At 36.7% G+C, this 23,761-nt stretch overlaps 1 protein-coding gene across 2 annotated transcripts in view; it reads right to left on the reverse strand.

The window, feature by feature from the left end:
* The window catches only part of PRRC1 (proline rich coiled-coil 1), a 43,492-nt gene that overhangs the window by 4,535 nt on the left and 15,196 nt on the right, over positions 1-23,761 (reverse strand). For both annotated transcript variants that reach the window (XM_082837203.1, XM_082837202.1), the window contains exons 7-8: positions 18,150-18,253; positions 10,912-11,014 (exon numbers count right to left, since the gene is read on the reverse strand). In XM_082837203.1, the coding sequence (XP_082693329.1) occupies positions 10,912-11,014; positions 18,150-18,253 (207 nt within the window). The remainder of the gene's footprint in view (positions 1-10,911; positions 11,015-18,149; positions 18,254-23,761) is intronic.

Here is a 23,761-nt window from a genome sequence, read left to right on the forward strand (position 1 = left end):
ATACATCATATCCTCAGTACTTATTTCTCCCGTAACTGGAAGTCTGTACCTTATGACCACCTTTCTCCTACCACCCTTCCTCAAGCGTGCATTTTTAACAAGTTCCCAGGTGATGATTATGATGCTAGGCCTAGGATCATACTTTTGAGGATCAAAATACTTGACATTATCAGCTAACATCTAGAAACTGGGTTTTTAATTGGGGAAGGAGGGATCATTTATATTTGTTTAACCAGCATAAACTGTATAAAAATTTTTCCTGATTTTCACTAATACATTGATATATGCTGATTATAATCCCCTTAAGGGCTGATTTCTAGTCTCTTAAATTCTCTTAAAAAATTTCAACTACAAGGGAACATAGAATTGAACATCTTGCAGTGGATAAAACAAGAAACAGCATAGAACTGAAGAGCAAGGACAGGAGGAAGGAATCTCAATACCTATACTTTTGTATCTCAACTTTGTACCTTGTGAAAGAAATGAAATGACAGCAGAAATGGCAAAACAAAAAGCAAACGACACTCTTTGAATACAACTGTTCACAGTTAACCACATTAAGAGCCTGTGTGTACTTTTCCAGGCCTTTTTGTCCTATTCATTTATATACGTTTTAAAGTATATATGGGTATATGTGTGTGTGTGTATATATGGATACTATATGCGGTTTAGTTTTCACTTAGCAATGTCACAGACAAATTTGAATGTTAGTATATATAGTTTTATTAGTATATATACTTTTGATGCTTTGTTCCTTCAGCATAATGTCTGTTTCTTTCCAATATATATTTTTAAAACAGAATAAAAATTGTCCTTGCAGTGATCAGACATCTAGCAAAAGTCACCAACATTTTCTGAAAAGGGTCACGTAGTAAATATCTTAGGCTTTGTGGGCCGGACAGTCTCTATAGCAACTACTCAATTCTCCTGCTGTAGCAAAAAAGCAGCTGTAAACAGTATGTAAACAAACGGGCCCAGGTATGTTCTTTACAAAAAAACACTTCTTTACAAAAACGGGTCAGGCCAGATTTGGCTGTAAGACTTTTTTCTTTTTCTTTTTTGTGCTAGTCCCTGATTTCAAGCAATGTAAGAATGACAGTGACAGAAGCAGCCTTACAATTACAAGGTTTCTAATGTTTTACCATTAGATCTGATTTTTGCTTTGACTTTCCAGTATACACATACCCTTCTAATCCTAATTAGCTAAGAGTTATTAGCACGGTTGTAATTTCTTTTTTTTTTCTTTTTAATTTTTATTGGAGTGTAACTGATTTCCAACGTTGTGTTAGTTTCAGGTGTACAGTGAAGTGAATCAGTTATACATGTATCCACTCTTTTTTAGATTCCTTTCCATTATAGGCCATTAGAGAGTACTGAATAGAGTTCCCTGTGGTATACAGTAGGTTCTTATTAGTTATCTATTTCATATATAGTAGTGTTTATATGTCAATCCCAATCTCCCAATTTATCCCTTCCCCCCTACCCCCCCCTCGGTAACCATAAGTTTGTTTTCTACATCTGTGACTCTGTTTCTGTTGTAAGTATGTTCATTTGTACCCTTTTTGTATATTCCACATATAAGCTATATCATATGATATTTTTCTTTCTCTGGCTTACTTAGTATGACAATCTCTAGGTCCATCCATGTTGCTGCAAATGGCATTATTTTGATCTTTTTTATGGCTGCATAATATTCCATTGTATACATGTACCACATCTTCTTTATCCATTCATCTATCGATGGACATTTAGGTTGCTTCCATGTCCTGGCTATTATAAATAGTGCTGCAATGAACATTGAGGTGCATGTATCTTTTCAAATTATGGTTTCCTTCCAGATACATGCCCAAGAGTGGATTGCTGGATCATATATTCTATTTTTAGTTTTTTAAGGAACCTCAACACTATTCTCCATGTGGCTGTACTAATTTACATTCCCACCAACAGTGTAGGAGGGTTTCCTTTTCTCCACACCCTCTCCAGCATTTATTATTGGCAGACTTTTTGATGATGGCCATTCTGACTGGTGTGAGGTGGAACCTCACTGTAGTTTTGATTTGCATCTCTCTAATGATTAATGATGTTGGGCATCTTTTCATGTGCTTTTTAGCCATCTGTATGTCTTCTTTGTAGAAATGTCTATTTGGGTCTTCTGCCCATTTTTTTTGATTGGGTTGTTTGTTTGTTTTTTATATTGAGCTGCATGAGCTGTCTGTATATTCTGGAGATTAATCCCTTGTCAGCTGCTTCATTTGCAAATACCTTCTCGCATTCTGAGGGCTGTCTATTCATTTTGTTTATGGTTTCCTTTGCTGTGCAAAAGCTTTTAAGTTTAATTAGGTCCCATTTGTTTATTTTTGATTTTATTTCCATTACTCTAGGAGGTGGATTGAAAAAGATCTTGCTGTGATTTATGTCAAAGAGTGTTCTGCCTGTTTTCCTCTAAGAGTTTTATAGTATACCGTCTTACATTTAGGTCTTTAATCCATTTTGAGTTTATTTTTGTGTATGGTGTTAGAGAATGTTCTAATTTCATTCTTTTACATGTAGCTGTCCAGTTTTCCCAGCACCACTTACTGAAGAGACTGTCTTCTCCATTGTGTATCCTTGCCTCCTTTGTCATAGATTAGTTGACCATAGGTGCATGGGTATATCTCTGGGCTTTCTATCCTGTTCCATTGATCTATATTTCTGTTTTTCTGCCAGTACCATACTGTCTTGATTACCGTAGCTTTGTAGTATAGTCTGAAGTCAGACAGCCTAATTCCTCCAGCTCCGTTTTTCTTTCTCGAGATTGCTTTGGCTATTTGGGGTCTTTTGTGTTTCCACACAAATTGTAAATTTTTTTGTTCTAATTCTGTGAAAAATGCCATTGGTAATCTGATAGGGATTGCATTAAATCTGTAGATTGCTTTGTATAGTATAGTCATTTTCACAATATTGATTCTTCCAATCCAAGAACATGATGTATCTCTCCACCTGTTCGTGTAATCTTTGATTTCTTTCATCAGTATCTTACAGTTTTCTGAGTACAGGTCTTTTACCTCATTAGGTAGGTTTATTCCTAGGTATTTTATTCTTTTTGATGTGATGGTAAATGGGGTTGTTTCCTTAATTTCTCTTTCTGACCTTTCATTGTTAGTGTATAGGAATACAAGAGATTTCTCTGTATTAATTTTGTATCCTGCATCTTTACCAAATTCATTGATTAGCTCTAGTAGTTTTCTGGTAGCATCTTTAGGATTTTGTATGTATAGTATCATGTCATCTGCAAACAGTGACAGTTTTACTACTTCTCTTCCAATTTGGATTCCTTTGGATTCCTTTTACTTCTCTGATTGCTGTGGCTAGGACTTCCAAAACTATGTTGAATAACAGTCGTGAGAATGGACATCCTTGTCTTGTTCCTGATCTTAGAGGAAATGCTTTCAGTTTTCCACCATTGAGAACAGTGTTTGCTGTGGGTTTGTTGTATATGGCCTTTATTATGTTGAGGTAGGTTCCCTCTATGCCCACTTTCTGGAGTTTTTATCATAAGCAGGTGTTGAATTTTGTCAAAAGCTTTTTCTGCATCTATTGAGATGATCATATGTTTTTTATTCTTCAGCTTGTTAATGTGGTGTATCACACTGATTTGTGGAAATTGAAAAAACCTTGCATCCCTGGATAAATCCCACTTGATCATGGTGTATGATCCTTTTAATGTGTTGTTTGATTCTGTTTCCTAGTATTTTGTTTAGGATATTTGTGTCTATGTTCATCACTGATATCGGCCTGTAATTTTCTTTTTTTGTGTGATAACTTGTCTGGTTTTGGTGGCAGGGTGATGGTGACCTTGTAGAATGAGCTTAGGAGTGTTCTTTCCTCTGCAATTTTTTGGAAGAGTTTCAGAAGGGTAGGTGTCAACTCTTCTCTGAATGTTTGATAGAATTCACCTGTGAAGCCATCTGGTCCTGGCCTTTTGTTTGCTGTTAGATTTTCAATCACAGTTTCAACTTCAGTACTTGTGAGTCATATTTTCTATTTCTTCCTGGTTCAGTCTTGGAAGGCTATACCTTTCTTATCTGTCCATTTTTTCTAGGTTGTCCATTTTATTGACATATAGTTGCTTGTAGTAGTCTCTTATGATCCTTTGTATTTCTGTGGCATCTGTTGTAACTTCTTTTTCATTTCTAATTTTATTGATTTGCACCCTCCCCTTTTTTTCTTGATGAGTCTGGCTAAAGATTTATCAATTTTGTTTATCTTTTCAAAGAACCAGCTTTTAGTTTCATTGATCTTTTCTAGTTTTTCTTCATCTCTATTTTATTGGGTTGGCCAAAAAGTTCTTTCAGTTTTAAGTAAAAATAAAAGACACAGTTTTTCATTTTCACCAAGAATTTTATTGAACAATGTATTTACTAACCAAATGAACTTTTTGGCCAACCCAATACTTATTTTTGCTCTGATCTTTATGATTTATTTCCTTTTGCTAATTTAGGTTTTTTTTTTTTTTTTTTTTTTTTGGTTGGTCTTCTTTCTCTAGTTGCCCAACAAGGTGGAAATTTTTAAAAGTTATGAAGACATAGGTGAATAAAGTAAATTTTGATTGGGATGAAACAGAGGAAACAGGAGATTCACAGAACTTATCCCAGCAGGGTAGAAATCTTCAGATGGCCATTAAGAAACAGGATGAATAAAACAGACATAGGTGGGATTAAAACAGGTTTTAACACAGCACTACCAAAGGTTGAGTGGGACTCCCTGCTGGTTCCCCAACACTGAAGGGCCCCAAATAAGTCTGCTCTATTTATCCTAGTTAGGAGAAATTTCAAAAGTCTGAAGGTAGAAATGACGATGAGAAATTTAAGCAGCAATCAATTGGGGCAGTGACTAGGCAGATTAATCAAGATAAAGACTGACAAATGGGCCAAAACCCCTTGGCTCAATCCCTAGCTGGGGACCCAAAGACTTTTGTACAAGAGTGAGTAAAATGGTCAGGAGTGGAGAAGAGAAGTTTCCCTTGAGCTGTGTTACCAAAGTCCACTAGTGAAGGCCTGATGTGTGCTACAATTAGACTGAAAGAAAGTAAAAATGTAATGGTTGATAGGATTATGAAAGTTGACACTTCCCCTACCTAGTATTACAAAACCAAAACCCATTGATGAAGTCTCAATGGGGGCTACAGTGAGGAACATAAGTGATGATGGAATTACAGTATAAGTTTGTAGGAGACTTGGTGTGTTTGAACTGGTTTCATGTGAAGTGACAGTGTTTTTTTTTCACCTGATTATATTTTGGGGATGGACACTGTATCTCACTGGGGAACGTTTCCCTTATCTAGTATTATAAAACAGAAGGGATGGAAAGCCACCCTTCAAGCATTATTAACTGGACATGCTCTATGGAACCAGTAAGATTGTCTGAGCCTGCAGTGTGGAATAGAAGTTGGAGTGCTGGTAGGGACAAAACTCTCTGCGCCACAGCCCTATGTGGAACGTAGACTGAGGCTTATGGCAAAAATCTGTGAGTGCCTCCCAGCAATGACTACTTGAACTTCGAACTACAGAATTTCCATTTGAGGGGTGTTTACTACCTAGCCACTGGACATTATTAATTGAAGCTACTCATATGACTAAAGGGCATAAAATGATACTGAAATGTGAAATACCCAAAACGTCTGGGATGATGGAGAAACACCCTAATAGGGATGGCAGTGCCCGGAAGAGTTCCACCATAATGGAAACGGTTCATACAGGAACATGCTGTCTGGGGAATACAGGGAGGAGACTAACAAGCTCGGTGTCTCTTTTCCTCTAGGACAGATTTTGGAGTCACCCGAGAAGCTGCTGGAACCGACTGCCATGTAGACAGTGCCCTATGAACAGCTCTTAACTGGCCAACCAAGAGCTGCTTGGTTTATGGGTAGCAGTTCCAAGGTGGATGGATAACATAACATATTTGGAAGTCCACTGCTCTGACTGAGGAAGGTAAAAACAAATCAGACAGGCAAGGCTGAACTGCATGCTGTTTTCCCAGCAGTGATGAAAGAATTGAACAGTGATATAATCTCCTATCTTCTGGTTTTTACTGAGTCATGGGCAGTGGTCAATGGCCTGGCCATATGGTCAGGCAGGAAAGCAATGGAAACCTGGCCTATTAAAAGGATGCCCATATGGGACACACAACCCTGTGGAAATCACTGTGGGAACTGGAGGGATGCACTAAACTAGAACATGTTGATGCCCATCAGAAGAACTCCTTTCCAGGCTTGGAAGGTGAATGGAATCAACAATCAGATATCCCCCTGCTCCCTCTCAAGACGGCCACCTGGGTCCATGAAGTGAGTGAATATGGGGTTAGTGCAGCAATGCAGAGATGGGCTGAATCTAGACCCATTCTTCTTGTACACTCTGAGTCACAAAATGCCAATAAAAACTGTTCTGTCGACCAGCAAAAAAGACACAGACTGCAGATGGCTATGTGGCAGATTTCCTGTTAGGAAGGCCCTGAACATAGCAAGTTAGTTGGTAGCCCTGGGGGACTACAAACGGTTCTTTACAGGTAGAGACAGTGACTCTAGGCGGGGCTTTTCTTACCCAGTGGTAGAGGCAAATGCTCAGTTACAGTTTCTGGTTCAGCACTCTATGTTGTTGTTGTTGTTTTTAACACCTTTATTGTAACTATGTTTTTAATCTTTGTTACAACTCCTAAGGGCCTTTAGGGCAAGATGTGCCTTCACTCCATCTGAAAAAATGGGGCTAACAGTGATTGCTGCTACATGGGCTGGTGGTAAAGACAGCCCACCTGTTCTGCACCTATGTAACCTTAACTTATCTGAATAGAAGTGGATGAGGGGGAGGCATCTGCTAGCCCAGTATTGCTGTCTGTAATCTAGACCAGCACAGTTGCTGAACCTAATGTCCCTTCCAAAGGTGGAGAAGTTTGGATATGAATGGAGAAAAGGGGGAAAAAAAAAAAAAAAAAGGCTCAGAGCAAGAGATGATACCATCTCTTAGCTCTATTATACTACATGCCTGAAAGGGTGAAGCCATATACTGTATCTCTGACACCCCTCCTGCTGTTTTTTTAAATTGAAGTATAGTTGGTTTACAATGTTGGGTTAGTTTCAGGTATACAGCAAAATGATTCATTTATACATATGTATGTACAGATCTATTCTTTTTCGGATTCTTTTTCATTACAGACTACTACGAGATATTGAATACTGTATAGCACAGGAAACTGTTACTTTTTATATAGTAGTGTGTATTTGTTAACCCCAAACTCCTGATTTATCTCCTTGCCCCACGCCGCCACTATCCCCTTTGGTAACCAAAAGTTTGCTTTCTATGTCTCTGAGTCTATTTCTGTTTTCTAAATAAGTTCATTTGTACCATTTTTTTTTTTTTACATATAAGTGATATGTATTTGTCTTTCTCTGACTTACTTAGTATGATAATCTCTAGATCCATCCATGTTGCTGCAAAATGACATTATTTCATTCTTTTTAATGGCTGAGCAATATTCCATTGTATATATGTACACCACATCTTCTTTATCCAGTCATCTGTTGATGAACATTTAGGTTGATTCCATGTCTTGGCAATTGTAAATAGTGCTGCTGTGAAGATAGGGGTGTACGTATCTTTTCAAATTAGAGTTTTTGCCTCTTCTAGGTATATGCCCAGGAGTTGGATTGCAGGATCATATGATAGCTCTAGTTTTAGTTTTTTTATGGACCCTCTATACTGTTCTCCATACATTCCCACCAACAGTGCAGGAGGATTTCCGTTCCTCCACACCCTCGCCAGCATTTATTATTTGTATACTTCTTGATGATGGCCATTCTGACTGGTGGGAGGTGATAACCTCATTGTGGTTTTGATTTGCATTTCTCTAATAATTATTGATGTTGAGCATCTTTTCATGTGCCTGTTGGTCATCTGTATGTCTTCTCTGAAGAAAAGTCTCTGGGTCTTCTGCCCATTTTTTGATTGGGTTGTTTTTTTGTAGTAGAGTTTTATGAGCTGTTTGTATATTTTGGAGATTAATCCCTGTTGGTTGCTTCCTTTGCAAATATTTTCTCCCATTCTGCTGGCTGTCTTTTCATTTTGTTCATGGTTTCCTTTGCTGTGCAAAAGCTTTTAAGGTTTAATTAGGTCCCATTTGTTTATTTTTGCTTTTATTTCCATTACTCTGGAAGACGTATCCAAAAAATATTGCTGTGATTTATGTCAGAGTCTTCTGCCTATGTGTTCCTCTAAGAGTTTTATAGTATCCAGTGTTACATTTAGGTCTTTAATCCACGTTTGAGTTTATTTTTGTACATGATGTTAGAGAATGTTCTAATTTCATTCTTTTACATGTAGCTGTCTACTTTTTCCAGCACCACTTATTGAAGAGACTATCTTTTCTCCATTGTATATCCTTATCTCCTTTGCTGTAGATAAACCGACACACCTGTGGTCAATTAATTTCCAGACTTTCTATCCTGTTACATTAAATCTGTGTATTTTGTGCCAGTACCATACTGTTTTTGATGACTGTAGCTTTGTGGCATAGTCTGAAGTCAGGGAGTGTGATTCCTCCAGCTTCATTCTTCTTAAGATTGTTTTGGCTATTAGGGGTCTTTTGGTTTCCAGCCAAATTTTAAAATTATTTGTTCTAGTTCTGTGAAAAATGCCATTGGTAATTTGATAGGGATTGCACTGAATCTGTAGATTGCCTTAGGTAGTATGGTCATTTTAACAATATTGATTCTTCTATTTCTTTCGTCAGTCTTAAACAGTTTTTGGAGTACAGGTCTTTTGCCTTTTGCCTCCTTACATAGGTTGATCCCTAGGTATCTTATTCACTTTGATGTGAATGGTAAATGGGATTGCTTCATTAATTTCTTCCTTAATTTCTCTTTCTGAGAACTTAAGAAAACAATTTTCCACTCCTGCTTTTGAAACCTGCAAACCCATGTGCCCTCATGCTGGGAGACTTTCTCAGGATATGACAATGTATGACAAACTGGGATGCCAGGTACCATTTAACATTTATGACTGTTTTACTATAAGGGATACATGTTCAAAGACCAGGGAGTGGATTGTGGTATTTTGATTTATAAAATATAAAGGATAGGGTTTAGACAGTTTCTTGGTTGGTGAAGGTGTGGAGATTTGGAGAGAGTGGAGCACTAGGAGAGGGTATGGAAGCTCCACCTCCTTTCTCCATAGCTTGCCCTATGCATCTCTTCCATCTGGCTGCTGCTGACTTATATCCTTTTATAATAAACCTGTGATCTAGGGTGAAGTGGGTTTCCTGCATTCTGTGAGCTACTCTAGCAAATGAGAATCTCTGATTTCCTCTGATATACAGCCAGTCAGTCAGAAGTTCAGGTAACCTGGACTTGTGATTGATAGGTGTCTGGAAAGGAGGGGTGCAGGCAGTCTTGTCGGACTGAGCCCTTAACCTGTGGCATAGGTGTCAGAATTGAGTGGAATTATAGGATATCCATAGGATATCCAGCTGTTCCTAAGAACTGCTAGGTGGCATGGGGAAAACTACCCCCACACACACACTTTAATGTTCTAATAAATACATTTCAAACTTTTATTAGTTTTACTGTTTACTTAAGTGATACTGAGTGTATTATAATTTATTTTTTCGTTAGGTTACAAGCTAGTCTCACAGAATAAAATGGAAAACTTTCTACCTCTATGCACGAGAATCACGTATTCTTTGAATACGAGAATCACGTATTCTTTGAATACCTTGTAGACCTCACAACACCATTAAAACTCAGTGATTTTTTTGGAGCTAGATGAAACTCTTGCATCAAAAGGCTTCACTAAGATAATTAGGTTAAATCATATGAAACTGCCAAAATGTGACTGGTTTTGATCAACCTAATGGTTATAAACTGCCATTGTTGATTCAAGAATATTTTCCTAGAAAATCAACCGTTTTCTGTAATTTTTCTAAATTATTGTATAATAGCGTACAATCTTTTAATCACCTTCACATTGGAGTGAGTTTAATAGTACCATGTATAAAAATGTCTTCAACTTCTGAAGAGAAAACTTCTGAAGAGAAATTTTGGTAAAATTATGGTATAAGTAAGTAAAGGTTCAATAAACTTAAAAATTCCAAGCATAAATTCTTATTCCCCATCTAACCTGTAAACCCCTAAGAAGGCCACAGGTTGCTTTCAGGGGCTCTGTAAACATGTGAGCCAAATTTATATGTGAGTGCATACATCATACATGCATGCTTTTGGGGGAGAACCCAGTAGTTTTAGCAAATTCTCAAATACCTCAAGTCCCAAATAACTTTAGAGAGTTTTGAAATGACATTTAACAAGCAAATTCTCAAATACCTCAAGTCCCAAATAACTTTAGAGAGTTTTGAAATGACATTTAACAAGGTATATACATAAAAATGTGATGGAAATTCTATTAAATGGAAACGGAAAAGACATGTGACTTTCATCCAAGGTTTGTAAACTTCTAACTGTGTTTCTACATGTTTTTAGAGCTGAACAAACTAAAGAGGAAGATGAGGACAATAGAGTAACAGCAGAAAATAAAATAAAATGTGAGATAAAGGAGACAGTTAATGAAAGGTGAACACAAATTTTTTTTCCAATCACAAGGTAGTGAACACAATCATAAAAAGAGGGAAAACAATGAGAAAAAGAGCATTAACCATGTAATGGCTTACCTTGACAAAGACCGCTGGAAAACGAAAGTAGGGAGGTACTGAAACAACATGGAAGGAACAGAAAATTGAAAAGCAAAGAGAACATGGAAGGAACAGAAAATTGAAAAGCAAAGAGAAAAGGCTAAAAGGAACAAGTGAAGCAAAACAATGAAAAATCTTATTTTGAAAACAGTATTTCAGGTTTCTCTGAAGCATAATGAAAAAGAAAAGGATAAAACTAACCTGTTGTACAAATTCCAAGGGTACTGGTGTGGCTTGTGTAAATGCTTCTAGATGAATACCATGCACAGGGTCTTCAACTATCAGACAGCCAATGTCAAACCATCTGCAACAGAATGTATGAGTTTCACATTGTGTATGTGCTAAATGAGTTATGGTGAATAGATAAAGTACTAACATTCCGATAAAATATTACCAGATTGACTAGAAAAACATTTCCTTGAAATTTTCAACAGGACAATCTATAAAACAACATATAAAATTATCCTGTTGGCTTAATTCAGAGAAGGAAAAACAACAAAGAAAAAAAAATAATTGAAATTACTCATCATGGGAAGTTCCTTTTCTTGCTAAGATTTGGAGAAAAGAATGGCAATTAGGGGTGCTCAAATATGCAACAGATAAATCTACTCATTTGAAAATTCAAATAACATCATAATTAAAAATGTCACTTGCTAAAATATGGGAAAATTTATATTACCAGCTCTATAATTAATATATAGGCAAGTTGCAAAGTTACTATAAAAATAAACTCATTCAGGAAATAACAAATCCTCTCCTCATTCCTGATAATTCCTTCTAATCACACTTTCTGAATTGTTCACAATGAATCAGTTTGAAAACAGCCTTATGAAATCAAGAAAACTTTCTTCAATTTAAAGATACACGTAAAAAGTGATAGTTAAAAACTGACTTAGGTGAGGTCATCTGTAATATTACTAGCATTTTAACTAGCCAGAATCAGGAAATCATGAGTTTAAATAAGATACAGAGCAAGAAAATTTTAAAATATACAGATTAAAGTGCGATGAAATACAATATGATTAGGAAACTTATTTACATATTCAAAGAAACAACAAAACAATATGTAGAATAACTCTGAGTGTTTATAATGTCTGTAGTATTCACATCCTAAAATTTTCCTTTAAATTAAGAACCTTAAAAAGTTATTTTATTTATTATATGAATCATTATTTTAAATAATTTATTTGGTATATGATGAATCAGTGTTTTATTTTATATGATTTGTGTATTATGCAGATGGCAGAGAATAACTGTAGTGACTAAGCTTCCAGGCACAGCACGGACGTCCTGAAAAGCAGCAACCCTGAAGGTACGAGCAGTCTCCCCTACAATGCCGGTGATCACACGAGAAAAACTCCCCTTCCTCTCCAAACTACTGTCACGCTCCCGAGCGTGTCAACCTGGATATCCTATCCTTCTCAACTCAAATTTAAACTGCCATCACTGTCATGCCCACCGAGACCTCTTCCATTTCCCTGACTAGTGCTATTGGCTGAGGAAACGCTGTCTTCTCTCTCCTTCCTCCTGTCCTGTCCTTCCACCCCACTCCCACTCCCCACCCAGCAGGAGGAAAAGTGGTGGTCTCCACTGTTCACACTCAAGGACAATTGCTAAAGAATGCTCTCCTTCTCCTCACCCTCTCCATGCGGTTGGGGAAATAAGACAGACTCGGCCAATCCCATATGGAAGCTACTTAGACTTAAAAAAGGCTTTAGCAGAAAAAAAAATCAAAATAGCACCTGAGGAGCTGACACAGGTATGCCAATTTGTATTTTATCAAAGAAAGACCATCCACTACCACCAGTCACTTCACAGAAGGACATTTTAACCCATTTCACACATAACCCTTGGTTTTAGAACTTGATAGGTTAATCTCAGAATAAGGACAATTCATGTTCACACAGGTTATTTTTTCATTTTGGTATAAAACATGCTAATTTCCCTCATGTAGCATGAACTGATGCAAAGTTTATCACAAATAGCTAGGTCTATACTGGCTTTACTATGAGGAGGCAAACACCAATGGTCTTTTCTTGACTCAGTTATAAGCATGTATTTTCCTGACTATCTTCTGTCCATTTATTTTTCATGGGAACGCCACAGAGAGAAGTAGCCAAAGCAAACGATCAAGTGTGTGTTTTGCGTCATGGGTTTGCTGTTTGTTCTCATGTCCTTCCTCTAGTCCCCTTCTGTATCCTCTAGTCCCCTTCTGTATCTTAATATTACAGCCTTTTCACCGTCTCCTCCTTAAACCATTCTGGAAACCATCCACAGACTTCCTAATACCAACTACTATTCCTAATCTTCCTTATTTGCTAGTCTTCTGCTCAAAAAAAGGTAGGAAAAATAGCACATCTAGGTATGATGGAGCAGTTGATGGCAGACCAATGCTCCCAATGAAAAGCTGGATGAGTATACAAGTCATATCTAATGGCATCCAAGAGCTGTAGAAGCAAGGAAGACAAAATGGAGTAACATTCTGGACAGGGACAACCTTTCAAAGGTATGCTGAAGACTTTCAGCTGACCCTGAGCACAACCCAGCCTGGACTCAGGTCAGTCTATCTAAAGTGCACCAAACTACCCCTTCCACACACCTCACTACTCTGTTTATTAGAGGGAAGAGTGAACCTTCTCAAAATTACCTCAAGACTCTCGAGTTTCTTACAAACAATGCCTGGCTTTCAAAGATTATGAGGCATCCACAAAGACAGCACCTTATCGTCACACCAAAAGGAGGCTAAAAGAGGCCCACACACTGGATTCAGTAGACAAAGATCTTAAAATAAATATGACTCATATTCAAGGAAAGAGAGAGGTAAAGATAGTCGAAATAGAAAATACAGGTATTCAATAGTAAATTAAATCTACTTTTTTAAAAAAAATCAATGTATGGGCTACACAGCAGAAGAATCAGAGTGAGGAAGTAGGGGAAAGAGGGGACTGACCAAATGAGAACTCTGAGGCACGGTCAGAAGGTGAACAAGCATGTAATTATAGTCCTAGAAAGAGAAGAGAGAAAATGGGCCAGAAGCCAATTCTGAAGATCCAATGGCCAAGGACTTTCCACAACTGATGAAAGACATAAAATCCAATGAAAGAAAGAATCAAGCTCAGGGAATCCACAAAAATTCAATACCTAAGCAAACACACACCCCTGTACCTACCATACAAAACTGCAAAAATAAAATGATAGAAAAAATCCTAAATGCAGCTAAACAATACATTCTTTTCACAGAAACAAGCTGGATAGCTGATGTAACAGAAACGATGGAAGCCAGAAAACAGTACAACAGCATCTTTAAAGTACTGAAAGAAAAGATCTGCCAATCCAGACTTCTACATCCAGAAAAAAACACCCTGTGAAAATAAAGGTGCTTTACAGGCACTTTCAGACAAAAGCTGAGAGAACTCCTGGCTAAAGTCTTCCATCACAATGTATACAGTACCAAAGGATGCTCTTTAGGCAGAATGACAATGATCCCAGACAGAAAAACCAAAAATGCAGGAAAGAATTCAGAGAATAAATATAAGTGAATAGAGTGTACAGAACTATACTAACATCTTAGGAGTTTAAAATATATACACAATTAAGATACTTAATACTGCAAAAGATGAAGGGGGCAAATGGTATTGAAAGTAGTTCAGTATTATCAAAGTCATAATTTTTATTAAAACATAATACGTGGAAAAAGGCACAATGGAATCTCTAAGGTAGCCCTTAAATGAATATTTCAGTTTCCCCCTCTGTTAACCTTTTAATATTCATCATCACTGGATGGTTGCTTGGTGCTTACATAGAAAGTTCAAACTTCCCAACCTAGCAATCAAAGCTCTTCAAGCTACTTTCTGATTTCCTATCCGACAGTGTTCAGCCAAGCTGATAAAAATCACTGACCCCAGAATACATCTTAATCATCTGCACACTTCTCCTCCATGCAGAACGTCCTAGCTATTCTTTTCTACTTAACCAAATTTTACCTACTCTTCAAAATTCAGCTCAAGTCCCAATCATTCACAGATCTTATCTGACACCATCTCCACATCAAGTTAATTCCATTGAAAATGTTCCTTTACTGATAGGTGTTTGGTGATACCTATCAGTGTGAAAAGATATTTAAAAAAAAAAAAAGATGAATTATGTTGCTGGAGGGTTTTTCCAAACTAAATAGATGAGAGGTAGTGTTCAACAGAACTCAAACCTAGTGACTGCCTCCAGGCCCTCTTGCCATACCTTCCATTACTCTGAATGACTGTGTAAATGATTGTTACTGGAGGTCAACATCCAAGCCAATAACTAAATCACTGTAACATATGTAATTGATTATTAACACAATCTTAGCATGCAGGGAACACAATGTCCATTTTATAATTACAAAGGAGAAACGAGCAGAAATGTGAGCTGAGCTACACAGGTCACATAGCTAGTTAGATGACAGAGCTAGACCAGAACGTAATTTTCTCTCTGGTTCTAAAATAGGATACATTTTTTTACTAGATGTTCAGTGTAAGCAATCATATTTTGCTCCTAAGAGAAACATAATAAGCCTCTTACTAAACCATTATACGCCAACAAACTGGACAACCTAGAAGAAATGCATAAATTCCTAAAAACACACAACCTGGATCAAAAGAAACAGAAAATCTTAACAAACGGATTACTTGTAAGGAGACCGAATCAGTAATCAAAAACCTCCCAACACACAAAAGTCCAGAACCAGATGGTGTCACTGGTGAATTCTACCAAAGATTTAGAGAAGAATTAATACCAATCTTTCTCAAACTCTTCCAAAAAATAGAAGATGAGACACACTTCCAAACTCATTTTACAAGGCCAGCATTACCCTGATACCAAACCCAGACAAGGACACTACACAGAAGAAAATTAAAGGCCCAATATCCCTGAAAAACACAGATGTAAAAATCCTCAGTGAAATACTAGCAAACCGGATTCTACAATGCATTAAAAGGATCTATACCATAATCAAGTGGGCCAGGGATGCAAGGATGGTTCAAAATGTGCCAATAAATCAATGTGCTACACCACATTAACAAAATGAAAGATAAAATCATACAATCATGTCAACAGAGCTATAAAAAGTATTGGACAAAATTCGACACCCATTAATGACAAAAACTCTCAACAGAGTGGATACAGAAGGAACATACCTCAACATAATCAAAGTCATATATGGCAAGCCCATAGCTAATATACTCAACAGTGAAAAGCTAAAAAGTTTTTACCTCTAAGATCAAGGCAAGAATGCCCGCTCTTCCCACTTTTATTCAGCATGGTATTGGAAGTCCTAGTCAGAGTAATTAGGCAACAAAAAAAATGCATCCAAATCAGAAAGGAAGAAGTAAAACTGTCACTATTTGCACATGACATATTATATATAGAAAAACCTAAAGCTACCACCAAAAAACTGTTAAAACTAGTAAATTCAGTAAAGTTGCAGGATACAAATTCAATACTGCAAAATTTGTTGTATTTCTATACACTAATAGCAAACTATCAGAAGAAAAAAATTTTAAATACCATTTACAATTACATCAAAAAGAATAAAATAGTAAATTCAGTAAAGTTGCAGGATACAAATTCAATACTGCAAAATTTGTTGTATTTCTATACACTAATAGCAAACTATCAGAAGAAAAAAATTTTAAATACCATTTACAATTACATCAAAAAGAATAAAATAGTTAGGAATATATTTAACCAAGCAGGTGAAAGTTGTCTACTCTGAAAACTGTAAGACACTGATGAAAGAAACTGAAGAAGACACAAATAAATGGAAATATATTCCATGCCCATGGACTAGCAGAATGAACATTGTTAAAATGTTCCTATTACCCAAAGGAAGCTACAGACTCAATGCAATCCCTATCAAAATTCCAGTATCAAAATTCCAGTATTTTCCACAGAAATAGAATAAACAATCCTAAAATTTGTATGCAACCACAAGACCCTGAATAGCCAAAGCGAATCTTGAGAAAGCAGAGCAAAGCTGGAGGCAATATGCTCCCTGATGTCAAATTATAATACGTAGCAACAGTAATCAAAACAGTATGGTACTTGCTTAAAAAACAAAAATATAGATCAATGCAATAGAGCCCAGAAATAAACCCATGCACTTATGGCCAATTAGTTTATGACAAAACAGCCAGGAATATGCAATAGGGAAAGGACAGTCTCTTCAATAAATGGTGTTGAGAAAACTGGACCACAATTTCACACCAGAGATAAAAATTAATCAAAATGGATTAAATACTTGAGCATAGCATCTGAAACCATAAAAAACTAGAAGAAAACATAGGCAGTAAGCTCCCTGATATCTGTTGTGGCAATGATGTTTTCTGGGTTTGACACCGAAAGCAAATGCAACAAAATCAAAAACAAGTGGGACTACATTAAACTAAAAAGTTTCTGCACAGCAAAGGAAACTATCAACAAAATGAAAAGGAAACCTACCAAATGACAGACAATACCTGCAAATCATATATCTGATATGGGGCTAATATCCAAAATATATAAAGAACTCATACTAATCAACAGCAAAAACCAAACAATCCAATAAAAAAATGGGGAGAAGATCTGATTAGCCTCCTTTTCCAAAGAAGACATACAGATGGCCATACGTGAAAAGGTGCTCAACATCACTAATCCTCCAGGGAAATGCTAATCAAAACCACAATAAGATAACACCTCACACTGTTAGAATGGCTATTATCAAAACACAAGAAATAAGTGTTCACGAAGAGGTGGAGAAAAGGGAACGCTTGTGCACTGTTGGAGAGACTGTAAATAGGTACAACCACTATGGAAAACAGTATGGAGGTTCCTCACAAACTGAACTACCAAATAATCCATAAAGTTCACTTCTGGGTATTTATCCAAAGGAAACGAAAATACTAACTCAACAAGACCTATGCATCCCCCTGTTCACTACAGCATTATTTCCAACAACCGAGGCATGGGAGCAACTTAAATGTCTGCTGATGATAAAGAAAATGTGATTTATACACACACTCACACATAAATATGTATGTATATATACAATGAAATATTATTCCATTGAAAAGGAAGGAAAACCTTGCCATTTGCAGCAACGTGTATGGACACTGAAGTCATGAAGCTAACCGAAGTAAGTCAAATAGAGAAAGACAAATACTGTATGATCTCACATGTGGGGGGAAAAGCAAACTCACAGATACAAAGGAGAGATTGGTGGATGCAGAGGCAGGGGTGGGAGGGGGAGTAAAATGGATAAAGGGGATTAAAAGGTACAAACTTCCAGTTGACCTGAGAATATAATGTACAGCATGGTGACTATAGTTAATAATACTTTGTGTACATTTGAAAGCTGCTAAGAGAATAGATTTTGTCTTGTAAGTTCTCTAAAAAAATTATAACTATGTTAAAAAAAATCCTCTTACTTGTCAGGAAGCAATTCTGCAATGAAGTTTTCTACTGACACAGCAGTCTGTTTTTCATGGATCACTCCAGTTCGACGCAAGCTATCTATCCGTTCCTGGGCACCCTGAAACAGTGTACATTAGAAACTATTTTAAATTATTAGGTTTTAAACGTACTAATTTATGACTGTATAAGTATTATGCATATACATTTATACACAAACACATATATACTCACTGTAAACATGAAAACAATACAGAAGCACAGAGTAAAAAGTGAAGAAGCCCCACTGTATTCCCCTCAGTATTAAGAGTCTGCAGTGCATCTTCCAAATTATTCCTATATGCATTATTATTTTGGTTGCTATCATGAAATGGATAATTTTTATATTACATGTTCTAATTGGTTATTACTAATAAAAGGAAACTGCTTTTTAATGTTGATCTGGCAAGAGGCCATCTTACTAAATAAAAATCATTTATCAATTCTAGTAGTTTTTTAGTTGACTCTCTCTTGAATTTTTCTAGGCAGGCAATCATATCAATAGCAAATATGTTTTTTCTCTTTCTTCTGATTCCTTTTATATATAGCCTTTAAAGTTTGCACCAAAATAACAGTTATTTTAACTTCAAATGTATGCATTACATCAAAGCTTATTCAAGAAAATTAGTACCATTTATGAAACAAAATTGAGGGGCTGACAACACTATATAGATAACTCAAAATCATGAATTAAATATATACTTATGGCAGAAAACTAAAAGCTGGATTAATGAGGACAAGGTTGTTGTTCACTACTTTTATTTGAATCACTTCATAAAAGTGATCATGAATGATATGATGAGAATGTGTTCAAAAAGCAAGATAAAGCTATTTCTGAATAAAACTAGTCATGGATAATATACCCCTATTGTTATCATGAACAGCAGAGCTAAGCAGTGAATGAGATTAAGGGGTCAATTCTTCTTCAAATGAAAATGAAGAAAGCTAAGATACTTCTAGAGACAACTGAATTTATTTCAGATAAATAAAGACGTGACAACTGCATGAGAACGTGTAGGCCAATCTGTCATTAGCTTATAAACATGAAAGATGAAAGAAGATATGAGTTAAACTACAATAAGGTCAAGCTGTATTTTTGCTTGCTCTTGTATCTCTGGTACCTAGCATAGTGTCTAACCTAACAGGCAGCCAGTGAGAACTTACTACATGAAAAAGTGAACAAGGGAAAAACTAAGGGCTTCTGAAGGCCTATATGGCTAATATTAGGAATCTAAAGAGTGTAAATATGGCATCACCAAATCTAAGAGTGCACGAGGAGGTCACTGTTGAATATGAAAGAAAATACAATAGCTAAGATGAACCTAATTCTTTGTACTGGATAATGTAAATCTGTTCCGAAAAGTAAAATAATTCCCTCCTCCCAAAAGGTAGTTATGTCTAATTTTTACTATAAAGAAGTTTAAATAAATGTTAATTCAATAAAAAACTATCAGGGGATTAGTGGGATGTTTAGAGATTCATTCGCAACTCTTCAAAGGTGCTATCTCAGCTACACACGACGACAAAATATTCCTAGATTCTATGCTCCCAGGAAACAGAAACTAAGTTGGTTCATTTTTTACTATCCTACAGCACAGGGCTTTATACTTCATAGGGTTCACAAAATACTGAACTGAAATTAATTAGCGCCTATAAAGATAGGATAATGAGTTAGGCAGACAAGTTAATGCTTGTTTTTATGGAATCCAGAAGAGAAAATGAAGAGGGGGTAAATCAGCCTCTTTCCTCCTCTGACCACAACATTACTTAAGTGTGGCATCTTTTGGCGTCACAGAGACACTTTGATATTAGTCACCAATGTTTTGAGAAGGGAATTTTAACTTTATTTTTCAGCAGTGCAGGGTACCAAAAATTAGGAAGTTTAGAGGCCACACTGAAGTAACTGTCTCAGAACTGAAGAAAGATGCAGAAATGCCTCTAGAGCTTATACTGTACTCTGAGAGCTTATACTAAGCAACTTGGTTCAGATAATCAAAATTCCATGCTTCTTCAAAAATTCTTACAGATATTAACTACATTTTTCTTGACTATAAGCTATAAAACAATGGTCAGAAATATAATTGGCTTTTCAGTAAAATTAATACTTGGCATTGGAGAAGTTTCAGAAGCTTCCTAACTTTAATTACAGCTGATTTATTTCCTTAAACAATTTCATATGTTTAAAGGAAAACTTAAGTTTAGTCAAAAAAGACATTCACTTCAAATAAAATCTGATGGGGAGAAAAAAATCTGGGTTGAAATTTTAATATTCTACATTATTTTCTTTTTGTTATTTCCCTCTACTGCTTCTGAAAAAAAAACAAACAGCTGGGAAAATTACAAATCACTTTCCTATATATATCAGTTTCAATTAACTTTAATTTTAAGCTTGTATTAAAGATTGTGGAAAAGGAACACTTTTCTAAATTTGAAGGGCAAAAACCAATACTAAAACAAATCTGTCAAATACTAATAAAATCACAATATAAACTGAACTATTAATATTCAGAAAATAAGATTTTTCTAGCAGAAAAAAATCTCCATCAGCCTTTCAAGTTCAGTTTATACCGATCTGAAGTGTCTTTTATGCAATGATATTTAACATAAAATATTTAAGACTCATGTTTTAAAAACCATAAATTTTGAGTTATGTTCCAAAAATCATGCAGTGATCTATCATCAGAAATTATGAATGACAACCCTATCAGTTTTTTTGAGAACAATTAGAAACCACAGGACTTGCAAGAAGATTTTACCGAGTCAGTATGTCATTTGCATTCTTAACATGTAAAACATTATTTTGAATTGTCCCTTCGTATGACACTCAGGAGGATTTTAGGTTCCGAGGCAATCAGTGGGTGAGCGGTATATCTTTATTTTCTAATGGGAGAGGTCAGAGCTTATGAAGAGGAGATGAGAAAGGAGATGGCACGTTGCCTCCATTACAAGTATGTATTCAGGCAGAAAATTTTAGGAAAGCATACATATGGAAGTTGAGGAAGGAGAAGCTGAGTTCCTGAAAACTATCTGGGTCTACCTGGACCTTGTGAAATCTTTGCATGTCACCAGAGGTACTTAGTCTGAAGACCACTGTTTGATGGTAAAGGTACTATCAAATTATAGCAACAGGTGGGCAGCTAGAGCTCTGTTAAGGGGAAAAATCTCTATTCTCATATGGCTGACATGTTGTTAAACCAAAATTCAAAACAGATCCCAGAGTGAAAACATCTTCTGCATTAGACTGCTTACTTGAGGAAATAAATTATTAATTTAAAAAGTTTACCCTAGTACTTTAAATTCTATTGTTTGGGGTTTTATACCAATATATCTCAATAGGACTGCTAGATATTCATTTTAAAGAACATGAAGCACTATTCTAAAAGTTTATATCTGTAAACGAAACAAAGATCTCTGCTCTTGTAGAACTTAATTCTAGTGGCAAAAAAGTACTAAAAAATAAAAAGAACATCAACGTAAATTATATGGTAAATCAGAAGATGCTGGCTGCTATAGGAGAAAGATCAGAGGAGGGCTAGAGAGATCAGGAGTGCAGGGCAGGTAGGTGCAGACTGCAGTACTGAACACGGCGGTCAGGACAGGCCCCACTGTGGAGGGAAGATTTTAGTGAAGACTTGAAGGAGGTCAGGGACTCAACCAAGTAGATAACTGAGGAAAGAGTGGCTCAGAGAGAGCTGTGAAAAGGCTGTGAGAAGAGAGCAGCCTGTCAGACAAGCGCAAAGACCTGCAAGGAGGCCAATGTGGCTGGCGTGGAGTGAGCAAGGGGGAAGACCAGAGAAAAGCAGAAGGCCGCTGGTGCAGCCACTGTGGAGAACAGCATGGAGGTTTCCTAAAAATCAAAAATAGAGCTGCCATATGATCCAGCAGTCCCACTCCTGGGCACATACCTGGAAAAGATGAAAACTCTAGTTCGAAAAGATACACGCACCCCACTGTTCATAGCAGCACTATTTATAATAGTCAGCTCATGGAAGCAAACTAAGTGTCCATCGACAGATGAATGGATAAAGAAGATGTGGTGTGTATATACAATGGAATATTACTCAGCCATAAAAAAGAGTGAAATCATGCCATTTGCAGCGACATGGACGGACCTAAAGATTACCACACTAAGTGAAGTAAATCAGAGAAAGACAAATATTTTATGATATTACTTATACGTGGAATCTAAAAAGATAGTACAAATGAACTTATTTACAAACCAGAAATAGACTCACAGACATAGAAAACAAACTTATGGTTACCAAAGGAAAAAGGGTGGGGGTATAAATTAGGAATTTGAGATTAACAGATACACACTACTATATATAAAAGATAAACAACAAGGACCAACTGTTGTACAAGGAACTACTGTTGTACAACAAGGAACTATACTCAGTATCCTGTAATAACCTATAAAGCAAAAGAATCTGAGAAAGGCGATATATATATATATATATATATACACACATATATGTGTGTATATATATATATATATGGTATAACTGAATCACTCTGCTGTACACCTGAAACACTGAAAATCAACTATACTTCAATTTAAAAAAAAAAAAAAAAAGAAGGCCAGTTCAGCCAGGCCACATGGGGCTGTGGAAGCCTTGGTAAGGAATCTGGATTTTACACTCAGTGAAATATAAAGTTCTGAAAAGAATAGTGAAATGGTTTGATCTTGTGTGTTGAAAGAATTACCGTGGCTACTCTGTTGAGGATAACATATAGGGCCACAAGGGTAGAAACGGGATGACCTGTTAGGAGGTGAACCCAAGATTCCAACAAGGCTTTGTGGTGGCTTCACCCAGGGTGGGAGCAATGGAGACAGTGACAAGCAGTCAGAGGCTGGATGTATTCTGAAGGTACAGTGAACAAGATTTCTTGACGAACTGGACATGGATAACGAGAGAAGTCAAGGATGACTCCAAGGTTTCTCAACTGAGAAAACGGAAGGACAGAGCCGTCATCAACTGAGATGGAGAAAGCTGCGGCGGGGGACAGGATGGAAGGAAAGAAAAGCAGTTGAGCACTAGACGTGGTAAGTTTGAGACACTCAAGTAAAGGTATTAAAAAGGCAACTTTTATATTAACCTAGTTTACACGAGAGGTCTCTGCTGGAGATACAAACTCGAAACTGTCAGCACACAGCTGGTATTCAAAGCCGTGGGACTGGCTGAGATCACTGAGTGAACGTAGGTGAAGGGAAGGAGACCAGCAGGAGGTTGGGGAGAAAAGGAGCCAGCAAAGGAAGCACAGAGGAATTTGTGAGGCAGGGAAGAAACCAAGTGTGGCATCCCCAAAGGCAAGCGTAAAAGACATCACAGAGGAGTCTCAAAGCCAGTGGTAGGTCAAACAAGATGCACAACATTGGCGACCCTGAAAGCGTTCTCGGTGGAGGGGTGAGGGTGAGAGCCTGGCTGGGGTGGGTGTAAGAGACCGAAGAGAAGAACTAGAGATAAAACTGTTGGCAACTCTCTGCAAGTTTTGCTGCAAAACGAAGTGAAAACCTAGGGTTGGAGGTGATGGGGAAAGTAAGGTAAAAAAATTTGTTAAGGTTTTCTTTAGTTTATTTTTGTTTTTTAAG

This window comes from Leucopleurus acutus (genome assembly GCF_964270905.1).
Source record: "Leucopleurus acutus genome assembly, chromosome: 3".
NCBI classification, from domain to species: domain Eukaryota; kingdom Metazoa; phylum Chordata; class Mammalia; order Artiodactyla; family Delphinidae; genus Leucopleurus; species Leucopleurus acutus.